Below are 15,283 nucleotides of genomic sequence, written 5' to 3'. Positions count from 1 at the left end.
AAATATGTGATCTGTTTAATATCCAAAATGCTGTCTCCCAGGAGATCTCTTTTCTGGGTGTGCGGGGCTATGAATCAAGTAACGAAGCAGATCCTTCTTCCCCTCTCATTTTGGGAACTGGCTGCTCTTCACAACAGGCTTAGAAGTAATTAGCAGGAGGCTGGTGGGTTTTGGTGTGAAAAGGGATGCTCTTTCCATTATATGTCTTCCTTGGTAAAGGATAACTATTAAAAGTAACTATTAAACTATTAAAAGGGGGTGGGGAGTAGAAGCAGTTACAAAGCCCCTTAGAGTTTATGTCACCTTGAAATCAGTCATGGACATGCGCTTTGAGTGACAAGTCCTGAAAGTGGCTTCTGCCCATGTGTAAATACTTGACTATTTTCTTTATATGCTATGGGACCAACCTTAAGAGAACACACACTGAGCGTATTTAAAGACTGGAAGCCCCATTTATGAGAAATTAAATTCCTGAATTATTTTAATATGCCAATTTTTCAGTTCCTCTCATAGGAAACCTGTGTTTGGAGCGAAGCTGCTCCATGAACCAAACGACTCCGCTGTGAGCTTCTTCCACAGTGCGCTCTTCTCTGCTCCTATGAGTTAAAATTGGCTGCAGACCTCGGAGACGTGAAACCTTGCTCGGTTGGGAGAGGTCATTCCTCTCCAGCGGAACGGAAAGGCATATATATCGCCCACACAAGAAGTATGCTGTTTATACTGCATCATAGGCTATTTTCTACATTTCTTCACAGTATTTCAGACTTGTGTTTATAGCCAGCCCCAAGAGGTTGGGAAAGCCAGGAGGGGGAAGATTCCAGGGATGAGTTAAATACTGGGTGGCAGTTTTGCGTTTGGCAGCTGCTTTTTTTGGGTTGTGAAACAGGTGTGAAACCATTGACATCAATTATTTGCAGCTTGTCAGGTCTTTTATATTTATATGACACGTTGTCTGTTTTGTACTGCACAGCACCGCAATTCACATGATGTATAGAGGATTAAAGGATGCTCAGTTACATCCAAATGGCAGGTACTGGTGTATTGTCATGTAAACTTATTTCTCCGTGCTGCAGTGCTCTTGTTTTTATCGTACCATTACTTCTTCTCCTCTCTATATAAACAGATGACGTGCAAAAGCTGTGTGTGGTTAGTCATTCTGCGTGTTGGCAATAAGACCCTTTTTCTCGGTATTCATCCCCTGCAAGTTACATCGATGGCCTGATCCCAATTAATTCCGAATTGCCACTCATAACTATTCACTGTGTTCTGAGTTCATTCGAGTTAGTGCCACTTTTGTGCAGTGTGTGTTAAGTTTACTAATTTTACTTTCTTAAGTGAAACCAAAATCAAGCCCGGTGTGGCTTTTAAATACTGCAGCTGTACTTGGTCCCACTCCACTACAACAAAACAGAAATAAAATCAAATGTCACCATGAGCAAACCTTCAAAACAATAAACTCCTTTTGCATAGAAAAAAATTGAATCTCCAAAAACCGTGCCTGTGATAAAAACATACATCGCGTACAAATCAGACTGCAATCCTAACGTGAGACTTACTCCTTCAGATGATTTTTTTTTACCAGGACCCGCCACAAAAAGCTGCCCTTGTACAGAAAGGGCCCTGAGGTGGAAGGGTTACACCTGTACGAGAAAGAAAAGGAATAAAAGCCCTGTTTACAAGTCCAAAAAGGTACTTTAGGAGCTGGAACAGGAGCTGAGAGGTGCCAAAAAGGGCGGGGGGGGGGGGGGGGGGGGTGTTAAAGCTGGGATGCCAAGTTAGGAGAAAGGGAAGCAGAGGAGCCTGAAGACACGTGCTAAAACTGCTTTGAGGGGGATTGAATGGATTTTGCTGTGTGTGGGGCTGTCCTCGCGCTCTGTGCGCGCAGAAGCAAGCGCTCGCTCTCGCCGACAGTGGCTACTTGCCAGCACCTCCTGGACACGTGCAGACACCCGGAGATGGTGATGCTGCTCAGCACCGGTCCATGCCCCGCACCTCTCCCCGTGTGGAGCATCCACAGCTCCTTCAGGGGAGGGTTTTTAAAGAAGCAAAAAGTTTTTTCTAGGAATAAACCATCTTGGGACTGAGAGCATAAATAACCACTTTCTGGGGGCAAAACCCTTCCACGGGGCAGGCTGCAGGGAGACCAGGGATGCAGGATCCCCACCTATGGGAACCGGCTCTAGAGCTTGATGGAGACTCAGCTTCTCACATCCTTGGAGGCAGCATTAACCCCCCATTTCACACATGTGCCCAGCTCTTAGCACGTGCAAGCAGCTGGGGGGGGGGAGAGATGATTTGAGGTCTCCCCTGGGTGAGAACTAAGCTGGGGTTTTATTTAAATAAAGTCTGTCTTGCAAATCTATATAAAAAGCCCCTTTCTCCTTTTTTATTCTCTTTTTTCACAGTGAGAAGCTGTAGCTCTCCCTATCCAGGGATCCACCTATGAACATCTTTCTTCTGGGAAACTCAACATCAGTTCCCACCTTTTGGAGGTTTTCTGTAGTTCCCCATGTGAGAGCTCTTTGCCTGGTGTTGAAATGAGCTCCTGGTCCAAATGTCAAGGCAGTTTGATGCCATCCATCCACTGCAGAAGCTGAATCTCAACTCACGCGAGAAACCCCAATTTCCAGTAGTCCAGGTGCTAATTTAAGGACGGGCTTTGCTAGTGAGATGGGGTGGGATGGAGGAAGGGGAGGAAAGGAGAAACAGAATCTTTTTTGGAAACATTATCTCAGTCGCAAGGAATGGGTAATTTCCCAGGCTCTTCTTTTTAGCCTCTCCCACCTTTTCCCTCCTCCTGGCAGTGTGGTCCATCGTGCCATCACCAGGATATTTGCACCGGAGCTCGCTGCTGCGTCCAGCAGCAGACCCCACTCGTCGGCCCTCCGGCTGCACGAGCCGAGGCGTGTTTTACAACACATCAGCCACAGTCTTGAACAAAATACTTTTATTGGATATAGGTTTGGTTTCATAATGAAAATTGAGAATATAGATTTTTTTTTTTCCAAAAGGGCATTTATCCACTAATATACAAAAAGCCTCTATTTATGGCCAAAAAAAAAAAAAAAAAAATTCCTGATTGCTTGTAATATGTCTGAATTCTTCCTTCTTTAAGAAAAAACAAAACTTTAGAAACATAGCTGATGTCTTTTCTTTTTCCTGATAGTTGTCTGGGTTGTTAACACAGCTCCTTCAAAATGCCAAGACCAGCCTCCACAACCCTGCTTCAGTCTTTTTTGGTCAGAAGCAACTGATCCCAGCAAGACATGGAAACCGGCCGCATCTCCACACTCACAACGTGTTTGTTCATCCGTTCCCCCTCTCTCTGGCCACATCAGTGAGACAGAAACACTATCGCGATACTCAAGAAGCACAAGCACTAGGCAGGAAACCAGCTTGCATTAACGCCATGAATTATATACAGTGCTGAGTCAAAGCAAGCAGGATTGTGCAGAATGAGTCTAAAGTCTGTTGTCTACCTTTATTTCAGCTCTGGTTACCTGCCTTTTCCCACTCAGGGGACTGGGCCAGTAGGGCAATATCAGAAATTATTATGTGCAGACACTCGTGGGTATTAATGGCAAAACAAAACTCAGCCTCTCCCCCCAGAGATGGAAGGGGAGGTTTTGGTTTTCAAAAGGAAAAAAAAAAAAAAAAAAAAAAAACACGGAGACCCGAAGGGCTTAGCAGAAACCAGGTCTGAGAAACCTGAGGGATGCAAAGACTAAAGGTGCAGAGCAAACCCGACGGGGCTTGGAGGCCAGCATGGGACCCCCCCGCTGCCTGCCTCTGTACCTCCACCACCCAAGGGAAAAGAAAACCGGTTTACCTTTAAAAGTCGATCTGGCAGGGGTGGTGGGAGGCAAAAACTAAAGAGAGCTCCTCAGCAAGACGTGCCTTGAAAATGCCCTGAAATCCTGAGTCACCTTTAACATCGGTTGTTTTTTTTTTTTTTTGGTTTTTTTTTTTGTCTTTACCCGCTTGGTGAGGTCTGAGTCCGGTCTCTCCCTCCCATCGCACCCCCGGAGCAGCGACCGGGGCAAAACGGCTGGGGTGGGATGAGGGGGTTATAATTATGGGGCGACTACTGAAAATTAAATACCGCCTCGGAGAAGTGGAGAGGGAAGCAGGAGAGGAAGGGGATGCCGATGTGGTAAAGCCTCCCGTGCACCTGGGAGTCGAGCATGAGGGAGGCATTGAGGGCCGGGCCGAAACCGCCGCTGGCGACCAGGGAGCCGCCGAGGCAGCCGACCGGGCTCTCCCGGGCCGCCTTGGGGGCTGCCCCGGGGGGGGGCTGCCTCAGCCCCTGGGCGAGGATGCTCTCGATGCTGAAGCTGCGGCCCCGAGGGCCGCTCTTGTACGGCGGGGCGGCGGCGGGAGGCCGGGGCGCGGCGGGGACCGGGGCGCCGCCGCAGCGGGGGGGACCTCCGGGGGGAGCCGCTTCCCCCCCGCCCGGCCTGGGGACCCCCTCGTCGCCCGAGTCCGCCGCCGCGCTCCCCTTCGCCCTCTTGGGCTCGTCGGGGCGAGCGGCCGGCCCCGGCTGCCCGTCGTCCGCGGGGGCCGCGCCGCCCTTCGCCTCCGGTGGCCCCGGGGCTTTGGGCTTCCTCTTCCTCCGGCGGTAGTTGCCGTTCTCGAACATGTCCAGGCACCGGGGGTCCAGGGTCCAGTAGCTGCCCTTACCGGGCCGTCCCTTCTCCCGCGGCACCTTGACGAAGCAGTCGTTGAGGGAGAGGTTGTGGCGGATGCTGTTCTGCCAGCCCTGCTTGTTGTCGTGATAGAAGGGGAAGCGGTCCATGATGAACTGGTAGATGCCGCTGAGGGTCACCTTCTGCTCCGGAGCTTCTTTGATGGCCATGGCGATGAGGGCGATGTAGCTGTAGGGGGGCTTCTGCGGGGGGTCCTGCCGGGAGATCGCGCCGCTGGGGGCGAAGCTCAGGGCGGCCGGGAGGTACACCATGGAGGGGCTGCCCATGGGGGAGAGGTGGCTGCCGTAGATGTGGCTCATCGCCGGCGGGCTCGTAGCTCCGGGTCTTCCACCTCGGAGCCGAGCGAAGGGACGGGGAAGGGCAGGAACCTGGGACGAGTCCACCGGGGAGCTATTTGTGCGAGCTCAGATCCCAGCCCTGCCTGAAGGAACTCGCTCTGCCTCTGTCCCTGCTTCATAGCTCTTAAAAAAAAAAAAAAAAAAAAAAAAAAAAAGGAGGAAAAAAAAGTTAAATAATTGTTGTAAGTTTGCTATTATATGTTGACTTAGCACTGGAAAATAAATTGTCTCTGATAAACAGTCGTTTGTGTTCTCAGCCCACCCACATTAATTAAAATTTCATTGCTACAAAACTCCAAGCTCTCTCCACGTGTCTTGCTGGTACCAGCCAATGGTCTCCGGGTTATTCCTTCATTTGTTTATAGAATTAGTCTGTTGATAAGTCTGCCCACCCAAGTCGAATCAAGCTGTGTTTATTTGGAAAAATTTCCGGGCACCCAATATATAAACGCACTGATCTGATGTTTGAAATATCACGTCCACCCTTTGACGCTGTAAGCACACACAGCAGAGCAGGATGTACACTGCTGGAGCTCGGGGAGCAGCGGGCAAAGGATCCCCGCAGGAAAACTGGGGCATTAAACAACAACAACAACAAAAAAATTTAAAATTTGAAAGAAAGGAAGAAAAAGGGATGGATGAGAGGAGAAGGCAGCGCTGCGATGGGGAGGAAGGAAAAGGGACTGTCCAGACTCCCGAGGAAGGGGGGGGGGGGGCCAGGTGTGGCGGGGATCCCCCGCCGGAGCCTGCAGCTTCCCCGTGCGGGGACCCGGCTCGGAGCGGCGGCGGGGCCCGGCCCTGTGTCCCCCCCCCCCCCCCCCCCACCTCCCCGCGTCGCGACGGGCCACCGGGGGAGCGGGCGGAGGGCAAGCCCCGGGCTCAGCCCCGGGCAGGCAGGGCTACGCCGGGGGAGACGCCCGGGGGCTGCAGCGAGCTTCATAAAAGGGGAATTTGGCAGGCGAGGGGAGGAGGGTCAGTATTTGTGAATGCGGGCCTGTTGCTTTATATTATGTACTTTCCTGTTTATAACAAGGAGGGGGATTATAACAACTTTACAAGTGCACACAGCTGGCCGGTGCTTACATTAGGAATTTGTGATGCTCTTTTTCTGTATAAACGTCCAGGTTTGGGGCTGTGTTTTCTGTTGTTGGATTTTTTTTTTTTTTTTTTTTTAATTTACTGATGTAACAGCTTTAATCCGAGGCCATGAGGGATTCCGACGCAGTTGGAGGTGTCGGCTGTTTCCCCAGCCTCCTGCGGCTCAGACCTGCGTTAGACCCCGGGGACACCCTGTTCCGTGGAGCATCATTTCTCCGAGGGAGGGAAGACGAGGCCTGAGGGGGATCCTTTGCTCCTTCAGAGAGAACTATCCCATCAGTGCAGCTCCCACGACCGTGGCGGGTCTTCTACCTGGCAGAGGAAGAGGTAAAAGCGGGGATCCGGGGTGTCCCCCAGCACCGCCCGGCCCTGGCGATGCTCCTCACCCCCCCCCCGCCCCCCGGACATCCCTGCAAGCTTCCCTTCACCGGTGAGGTTTCTCGCCCACTTCTACTACCGTCCTGCCGTTCTCCCAGCAAACCATCGGGCGAAGGAGGTTCACCCCCGATGTAAAAACCAGCGCGATGGCAGTGGAGCCGCAGATGAGTCCTGAAGGCTGCAAGCCGCCATGCGAGCCTGGGAAACACAGCCGGGGTGCGGAGGGAGGTGGCTTCTCGGGTGGGGGGGGGGTGTGTGTGTCTCCCCGCTCCCTGGCTAGCCCCACGCGTGGGAGGGAAACCCACACCTTTAACACCGCCCTTGCCGGTAATGCCGCATCCTTCCCCCGCGGTCCACACACCCGCCGGCCGCCGGGAGCTGCAGGACCCATCCGGGGTGCCATAAATGCAATAAATCCCCAAATAAATTAAAAAAAAAAAAAGGAGGCAGAAGAAAGGTTTGGGCGGGGGAGGGGGCTCCCCTCCTCTCGACACTGAGGACCAGCATTCCCGAGCATCCCTTTGTAGCATCCTCGTCGGGGAGGGTTGAGGCAGAGTCCGGCTGCTCTCACCCGACCGACACATCCTCAGGGCAGCCTGCCTCCCCCCGCACAGCCCCCTCTTCTCCCCACCTCTGGGAGTTCCCCCCCTCCTTGGGACACTCCAAGCACAGATTATTAAAACAATAAATACTCGCGTGTACAGCAGGAGACAGGCACACGGGCTCCCGCTCACTCCCCGAGCTCCCTCCCCCAGTAAAATTCTTCCTTCCTCCTTGTTTTCCCCTCTTCTCCTCCTCTTCGCGGTAGGAAATCCTTGGAGGCGGGGATGCGGCTTTTCTCATTGCTCCTTCTCCCCAGCTCATGTGCTGCCTGCTGTCCCTCTCCTGCCGGCGGCATCGCTGGAGCTGGCTGCGTTACCGGCCCGGGAGCAGCCCTCCGAGCGGCTCCGACGGCTGCGGCGGGGCGGGGAGGGGGGGGGAAAGGCTGGGGAAGCGACCGGGGCGGCGGAGGCGGGGGGGGGGGGGGGGGGGGGGGGAGGTGGTGGTGGTGGTGGTGTTCTCTTCGCTCTTCCTCTGAACGGAAAAAAAAAAAAAAAAACCCGCGGAGCCGGCGATGGAGGCGCTTCTGGACGTGTTTCCCCTCCTCTCCAGCTGACAAGCCCCTTTTAAAGCAGCAGCGAGGAGCGCTCCCGTCCGGGGCCCCCGAGGGGAGCGGAGGGAGTAAATCAGTGCTCCCCACTCCTTGCTGCACCCTGGCCCGAGAGGAGCAGGGGTGTAAATCAGTGCTCCCCACTCCTTGCTGCATCCTGGCCCGAGAGGAGCAGGGGTGTAAATCAGTGCTCCCCACTCCTTGCTGCATCCTGGCCCGAGAGGAACAGGGGTGTAAATCAGTGCTCCCCACTCCTTGCTGCATTCCGGCCCAGGGGGATCAGGGGTATAAACCAGTGCTCCCCACTCCCGCCACAGCCCAGCCCAGGGAGGATCAGGGGTATAAACCAGTGGTCCCCACTCCCGCCACATCCCGGCCAGGGGGGATCAGGGGTGTAAATCAGCACTCCCCACTCCCACCACAGCCTGGCCTGGGCTTCATTTGACATGACCTCCCGCAGGGGCCCAGCGTGAGCCGCCCACCCCTCGCCCCCTCACCGTGCACGGCGCTGTACAGTTGCGAGGTTGCTCGATACTGACCCGGCATTGGGGATATATTTCTTTCTGTCCAGGCCTTTCATTGCTTTCTGCAAAGTCCCTTCCAAAGTGACAGCAGAGCTAGTGGCCTCCCCAAAAACCTCCTGTCCGGTGCCTTCCCACAGCGCGTTGTGAAGCTCCAGGGAAGGTGGGATGGCTTGGGGGGGACCAGACGGCTCTGTGCCTGGGTTGTGCAGAGGCCTGGGAGGCTTCCTAAAGGGCCTGTGTTTCACCTGGGTTCAGCAGCACCAGGGAAACGCTCTCTTGGCCGGGCTGCGGGGACACCCTACGCAGGGAACTTCCCGGTGGGGACGAGCTGGAAAACCGCTGTTGCTTCCCCTCCTGAAACCCAGAGCTGTCTGGGCTTTGGGACAGGTTTGCAAACCCGTAGGTTAATGACAGCACAGCAAGGAAAAAAAGAAATAAAAAAATCACAAAAACCAGCCAAAAAACCCATCCACCATCCTCATTCGCTGCCCGGAACCGCACTGGGCCCTGGCCTGGTGCAACGGGCCATGCAGCAGCTCCAGCGAGCCCCCCCTGGAGCCGAGCTTGGCCCTCCTGATCTGCTGGAGGGGGTTATGCTGGTCCTTCAACTGCGAGGGCCTGCGGGGCCCGATCCAGCCGTGGCTGTCTGCAGCAGCTACCCTGGGCTTTCTTCTTCCTTCCTTCCTTCCTTCCTTCCTTCCTTCCTTCCTTCCTTCCTTCCTTCCTTCCTTCCTTCCTTCCTTTCTTCCTTCCTTCCTTCCTTCCTCCTCCTCTGCCCCGGCCAGGCTGAAGTCACCTGTCGTGACAGACGCCTATCACATTATCGACCTTCATACCTCAGCTTTAAAATACAATCCCGAAAAGATCCCTGCGCCCCCACTTTGCTTTCACCTCGCCTGCGAAATCAGCCCACCCGAAAGGGCTCCCCTGGGAATGGTGGGGGTGACTGGGGCTCAATGGAGAGGGGCAGATGGAGACTGACACCCGTTCCCCCCCCCGTCCCAGGATGGGGCACAGCAAAGGGACGACGCCCTCAGCCCCCTGGGAGGGGGGCTGGATGCCCACCCTGCCCCAGATGCGGTTCCCGCCAGCGGGAAGGCCTGATCCTGCAAGCTCCTGGGCCCACGCTGCTCTCAGCACCTAACAGAGGGCTTTTCTTTTTCTGCCAAGCTCCTGAAATCCCCAAATCCCAAAATCCTGCTATCTCCGAAGCAGGAGTGCAGCAGCATGGGAAGGGGGAGAGGAACCTGGAGCAGCGCAGACCCCACGGGGGGAGCATCCCACTGGGACGGGGTGGGAAAAAAAAAAAACCCTACCAACAAGGGGTTGTGGGGAGAGAGGGGACCCCCAAGGCCGGCTCAAGGGTCTCCCCCCACACACCAGCAACTGCCCAGCAGCAGCGGGGGGAGGTTGCAGAGCCCCGGGGGGACACCCCGGCTCCCAGCACCGCACCCCTCGGCATCCCTGCCCGCCGGGAGGGGAAGGGTCTCCGTGTGCCCAGCGCCCTTAGCCGGCGTGGGAAGATGCGGGAGCATCACCGGCCCCCCGGATTTCTCGACGCGTGTGGGAAAACCCACAGCAGCCACCTGACTTCAGCCACCCCCGGAAGGGCAGGCACCCACCCGGCGGTCCCCTTCCGTCGGGCTCCACGCGAGGAGAAAAACTCGCGGGGAAGTAGACCGGGCAAAAGGAATAATTCTTCCCTTCTTTATTTTCTTTTACCCTTTTACCTTATTTATTTTCTTTATAGCCTTTTGCCCTATTTTTTTTTTTTTTTTTTTTACCCTTTACCCTATTTATTTTCTCTCTTTAAAATAGCACTTTGGATTTCATTGCATTAAAAAAAAAAAAAAAAAAAGAAAAGAAAAAATAAAAACTACTATCTGAGAGCCAGGAAAAATGGCAAGAGTTTTACAAGAATGTTCCTTAAAATACAGATCAAGTGAGGCTCGGACATTTTTTCTCATTTAAATCGAGAGTTTCAGCGCTTTTTGCCAGCTTCTTAGCGCATGCGAAATTTACCCCATCAAAACCAATTTACATCATCGATTTTAACAACCTACCAGGGGTACAACCGCTCCCTAAGCCAGCCAGGGCTACGAGGGGTATTGGGGGGCTGCGGGAGGTGGAAAGGGGGGGCACGGCCGGGAAATGTTGGACGGCTGAGCCTCTGGAGCCTCTGGGCAGCTGGGAAAGGAGCCGGGCTCCAGCAAGCTGGGCTTGAGAAGTCCCAAAGAGCCCTCCTAAAATCCGCTTCAGGCTTTACCGGCATTTCCATGTCCTTAGGTTTGCTATTCCCCTGCACTTCTGGGCTTGGTTAAAGCTGCTTTAACAGGTTAAGGTTGATTTGAGGAAAAGGCACAACATCTGTCAACGCGCGGCATTGCGAATAGAAACTTCGATAGATAAAGCGAAGGTTAAAAATCAGCCAAATCTTTATACGGGAGAGGTTTTTAAAGCTTCACATGATTCCGAAATGAACTTTCCGCTTTCTTTTAGACGCCGCAGCGAGCTCGGATTTAAACGATCGCTCTTATCACCCGCACCCACTCGTTGCCTTTCAGGCTTCCTTTAAAAAATGTAAAAAAAAAAAAAAAAAAAAGGAGGGGGGGGGGGGAATTTTATTTGTTTTCTTTCGTGGAAAGAGCCGGCTCCGGGCAGTGAGACACGCAAAGCACCGCACAAGGCCTGCGCTTGCAGGGAAAACAGAAATCCTCCTCCCTGCGGCTCCTTTTTTTTTTTTCCCCCCACCCCGTTCTCCCCATCGGAGGCCTGGGAAATTTCCCCAAATTTCCAATTTCCCAAGGATTTTGGGATTAAGGGTGCTTAGACCCGACCGCCCCCGCAGTGCCTATTCGTTTCCCCCCGCAGTTGTATAATTTCCAGCTCTCCACATGAACTAAACCTTTTATCAAATCATAATAATAAACCTTTAGGCTCCAGGAAAACGACTTTGTTTTAAAAACAACCAGTTTTCCGCATGAAGGAAAAGCGAAGGGAGAAAAAAAAACTGCGACAAAACACGTATATACACAGACAAGCGCCAGACTTGGAGCAGAAAAAAACAGCATGGATTTATTTTAAGGTAAGTACAACAGTTAGGACCACATAAGACAAACGAACTTTGAAGCAGGTTAAAGCAAATAGTCCTTAGGAATGGTCAAGGTGAAATCTATTATACAAAACATCACACGTCGTAAATAATAATAAAAAAGTATCAGATACTTTGTCTTTTTTTTTTTTTCTTTCAAAAAAAAATCCACCAGCAAAAAATAAATTATTTCCTCGTCTTGTGAAAAGAACAGCTCTAAAACGAAAGAAACTCTATTGCATAATTGTACACAGAAGAAGAAGAAATCACTTGCTATTAATTTGGAAGTTAGGAATCGTTGGGCGAGACAAAAATAATCCAGTGAACTCAACTTTAAATATTATATTAACGGCTCTGAAAAATCAGCCTGATTAGAAATCCACACATTTTTTACAGCACAACAGAGAACTTAAAAAATACCCAGGACATATATTTATATATATATATTCATATACTTTTTTTTTTCTTTTAAAATGTATAAATGGTCGTTGTGATATTGGTCCATAACTTACTTTTCTGAGACCCCCTATACTTTAGCATATAAAATTTGCCACTTTTAGATAGACATATATATATAGAATTATTCCTTTTTTTAATTTTTTTTTTTTTTTTTTTTTAGGAGAGATCCCCCTTTTCAAGTAGAATTTACTTGTCTGGAATTTAAGGAGGCCCAAAACGGGGCTTGGGATCTACAAACTCTGTGGTCCCCAGGTCCACGGGGAAAGCTGTCAGATTTTTTTTTTTTTCTTTTCCTCCGTCTGAAGCGTTTGGTGTGGTTTAACTTCTCCTGATTTTTTTTTCTCAATAATTATTATTAATAATTTTTTTAATTATTTTTTTATTTGATTTTTTTTTTTTTTTTTTTGGCGAATGGCCCTAGGCGGGGGGGGCGGAGAAGGGGGGGGGGGGGGTCGCGGCTACTCAGTACTTAGTGCAGTCGTAGGAGTAGGGGGCGGCGTGGCGGTATAGGGAGGGCGCGGATCTGTAGGGGATCTGACAGGCGGAGTTGCTGCTCACCTGGTGGTCGCTGAGCGAGGCGCTCTCCATCCCGAGCCGGTGCGAGGTGAACATTTCCCGGACGTTGGGAAAAGTCTGCTGCTGAGAACCAAAAGTGTGGCCGGGCAGGTGGCTCAGCTCAGCCCCGTGGTTGAGGTACCAGGAGGCGGTGGGTTGTCCCCCAGCCGCAGCCCCGCCGCCGTGGGGATGGCCGGTCCCCAGCGCACCCTCCTGCCCCGACGGCAGGCTCAGGGTGCCGAGGGGCGACGGGGCACCGGTGGGATGCTCGGCCAGACCCTCCTCCAGCGGTGCCGGGGGCACGCACATGTGGCCCGGCCTCTCGCCGCTGTAGAGGCTCATGGCCCGCATGCTGCAGTGGTAGCTCCCACTAGTGTCCAGGGCCTGGCTGCACGCCGCGCTGTAGCCCGACGGCTGCCCCGGTGGGTAGCCCAGCGGCATACCGGCGCCCGTCCTGCCCGAGGCGGCACTCACCGGGCTGAGGTCCCCCGCGGGGGAAGTCCGCAGGGTCATGATGCTCTCCACGCTGAAGCCCGGTAGCCCGTTGCCGGCGGGGTGATGCTCGGGCAGCGAGCCCTCGGGGGAGGCGGCGGCGGGGGGCGAGGCTGCGCTGCGGGGGCTGTCCCGCAGAGCCCCGCCGCTGGCCGGGCTCAGCGTCTCCACCTTGGTGATCACCGGCAGCTCGGGAGATGCCGTCTCGCTCTTGATCACCACCTTCTTCTCGGAGGCCGGCGCCGAGGCGGAGGAAGAGGAAGAGGAGGAGGAGGCTTCCTTAGGGAGGTCGGCGCCGGGCAGCCCGGGGGGCTTGGGCTGCTCCTTCAGCAGCCGTTCCCGGGCCTCCTCCTTCTCCTTGGAGACATCCTTCTTCTTGAAGCGTCTCCGGCGGCGTAGGAAGCTGCCGTTCTCGAACATGTTGTAGGAGTCGGGGTCCAGGGTCCAGTAGCTGCCCTTGCCCGGCTTCTTGTCGTCGCGGGGCACCTTGACGAAGCACTCGTTGAGGGAGAGGTTGTGCCGGATGCTGTTCTGCCAGCCCTGCTTGTTCTCGCGGTAGAAAGGGAAGCGGTCCATGATGAACTGGTAAATCCCATTGAGCGTGATCTTCTTGTCGGGGGCGTTCTGGATGGCCATGGTGATGAGGGCGATGTAGCTGTAAGGTGGCTTCACCAGGTCCTTGGGGGCGGCGGGTTGGTGGGGGTGGTAGGGTCCGTAGGAGCGCCCCATGCCCGCCGCGTACTGCTCGGCGTGGCCCGAATAGACGCTCATGGGGTTGCCCATGCCGCCGTACGTCCCCGCCGTCCGGTAATAGTTCTGCTCGCTTAAATACGGCACCACTCCCAAAGCGTTGGGGTCCGAGACGGAATAGCGAGCCTGCATCATGGAGAGGGGCTTCCCGCGGCCGGGGAGGAGAGGAAGAGGAGGAAGAGGGTGGAAGGGCCTCACCCCCGTCCGGGACCCCTCTGCGGAGAAGGAAGAGGGGGGAGAGAGGGAGAGAGCGGGAGAGAGAGAGTCTCAGAGACGAGCTAAATCCCAGCGTGTCCTCTAGCAGCAGCACCGCAGCAGCATCCTTCGGGTCGCCGGGGGCGGGGTGGTCTCTGGCGGCCTCTCCCTCCCTCTTAATTACTGTGATTCTTGTATACACACCTATGGCCCGCGGCGGGCTGCTGCGGAGCGGGAGGAGGCGGGGAGCGGGGCGGGGAGGGGGGGGGCTGTTCTCGCAGGAAAAGGGAATTATTTAAAAAAAAAAAAAAAAAAAAGACAATAATAGGAGCAAAAAAAAAAAAAAAAGAAAAAGAAAAAGCCTTGCGGAAACCCAGTTCTTGTCACAACAACCGCCCGAAATCTTCCGGAGCCCGCGGGGCCCCGCCGGCTCCTGGCGAGGGGTGCGCGGGGGGCGCGGAGCCGCCGAGCTCCTCGGCCGCGCTGCGGAGCTTCAAAACTCTCCCCGCGCCGCCGACGCGCTTTTACTCCCCGCTGGCCCCGCCCCCCGCCGCCACCTCCCGCCAATGGCGGAGCGCGAACCCGCCGCCTCAGCCAATGGGAGGGCGGCGGCGGGATGCGGTGGCGTTGGCGAGCATCACACGCAGGGCACACGCCACACGCACACGCACACACACACACTCACACACGCGCGCGTCCGCCTTGCCTTACTCTAAAATTATATATACACACATAAAAAATTATATACGTTGCCCCCTCTCTAATTCTAACGTTTTGGCCCCAAAAGGAGCCAGCGCCGAGCGGCTCTGGCCGGGGGCTCTGCTCGCCCGCGTCACAATCCAATCCCTTCGTCAAAAAGCGAAGTTTTTAAACGCTTTTTTTTTTTTGAGCCAGGTTGATCTCAAGGACGGCGGGAATCGCGACACCGCACTCATCCCCGCCCCGCGATGCCGATATACCGGTGCCCCTGTGCCGGGCGGGTCCTTCTTCCCCCTTTTCTAAATACATTTATTTGAAGTGCGATAGCCCGGCGGTTCTTCGCCCCACGCCGGGAAAGGCCACCGGGTCCCTCCCCACGTCGCTCGCCCGGTGGCCAGTGGCATCTCGCCCCGCTTTGCCGCTCGTACCCCGGCCCCGGTGGCCCCCGACCCCGCCGTCCTGGGGGGGGGCCGTGAGGTTCCTCTGCCGTTTTGAGGGAGTTTGAGGGTATTTTATGATCGTTATTTTTAAAAAAGAAAACAGTGAGAGCACTTAAGTGGCTATTTTTTTCGTTCCGGTCATTGAGGTGGATTTTCTTGTGCGTGTGAAATCCGCCCCTCTGCCTTTTCTCTAATGATTTCATTAGAGGCAATCAGAGCGGGACAATTAGGGACGCATGGTGACCAAGTGTAAACTCAGGTACTGGGAAAACTGCTGCGAGCTGTCCTGTCCCACTCGGGAGAAGCGTGGATCTGCCCAGCGAAGAAATGAAGGTGGGAAACAGCGAATTCTCCTCTCCCCGTTCCGAAAATAAATAAATAAATAATAATTAAAAAAAAAAAAAATAT

General features: G+C 54.1%; 2 protein-coding genes across 3 annotated transcripts; both read right to left on the bottom strand.

Annotated features, from left to right (window-relative positions):
* Positions 1 to 2,932: 2,932 nt before the first annotated feature.
* Positions 2,933 to 7,484, bottom strand: FOXL1 (forkhead box L1). Of its 2 annotated transcripts, XM_075765815.1 has the most exons (3): positions 7,213 to 7,484; positions 6,128 to 6,398; positions 2,933 to 5,167 (listed from the first exon to the last, which is right to left on the bottom strand). In XM_075765815.1, exon 3 carries the CDS (start codon positions 5,003 to 5,005, stop codon positions 4,085 to 4,087), a length of 921 nt encoding a protein of 306 aa, XP_075621930.1. In that variant the 5' UTR covers positions 5,006 to 5,167; positions 6,128 to 6,398; positions 7,213 to 7,484; the 3' UTR covers positions 2,933 to 4,084. The 2 variants fall into 2 exon arrangements, with proteins under 2 accessions (XP_075621930.1, XP_075621929.1); XM_075765814.1 differs by lacking the exon at positions 7,213 to 7,484 and having other exon boundaries at positions 6,128 to 7,115.
* Positions 7,485 to 11,243: 3,759 nt separating this feature from the next.
* FOXC2 (forkhead box C2) lies at positions 11,244 to 14,229 on the bottom strand. The gene is made up of 2 exons (XM_075765465.1): positions 13,941 to 14,229; positions 11,244 to 13,756 (listed from the first exon to the last, which is right to left on the bottom strand). The coding sequence occupies exon 2, from the start codon at positions 13,674 to 13,676 to the stop codon at positions 12,207 to 12,209; it is 1,470 nt and encodes a 489-aa protein (XP_075621580.1). The 5' UTR covers positions 13,677 to 13,756; positions 13,941 to 14,229; the 3' UTR covers positions 11,244 to 12,206.
* Positions 14,230 to 15,283: the final 1,054 nt, after the last annotated feature.

The sequence above is a fragment of the Balearica regulorum genome, chromosome 13 (genome assembly GCF_011004875.1).
Source record: "Balearica regulorum gibbericeps isolate bBalReg1 chromosome 13, bBalReg1.pri, whole genome shotgun sequence".
Classification (NCBI taxonomy): Eukaryota; Metazoa; Chordata; class Aves; order Gruiformes; family Gruidae; genus Balearica; species Balearica regulorum.
Note: the sequence above shows the minus strand (reverse complement) of the source record. Positions and strands in the feature narration are given on the sequence as shown.

What these genes read in the sequence shown, in the direction of transcription:
- FOXL1 (XM_075765815.1), bottom strand. Translation starts at nt 5,005, where the DNA reads ATGAGCCACATCTACGGCAGCCACCTCTCCCCCATGGGCAGCCCCTCC.
- FOXC2 (XM_075765465.1), bottom strand. Translation starts at nt 13,676, where the DNA reads ATGATGCAGGCTCGCTATTCCGTCTCGGACCCCAACGCTTTGGGAGTG.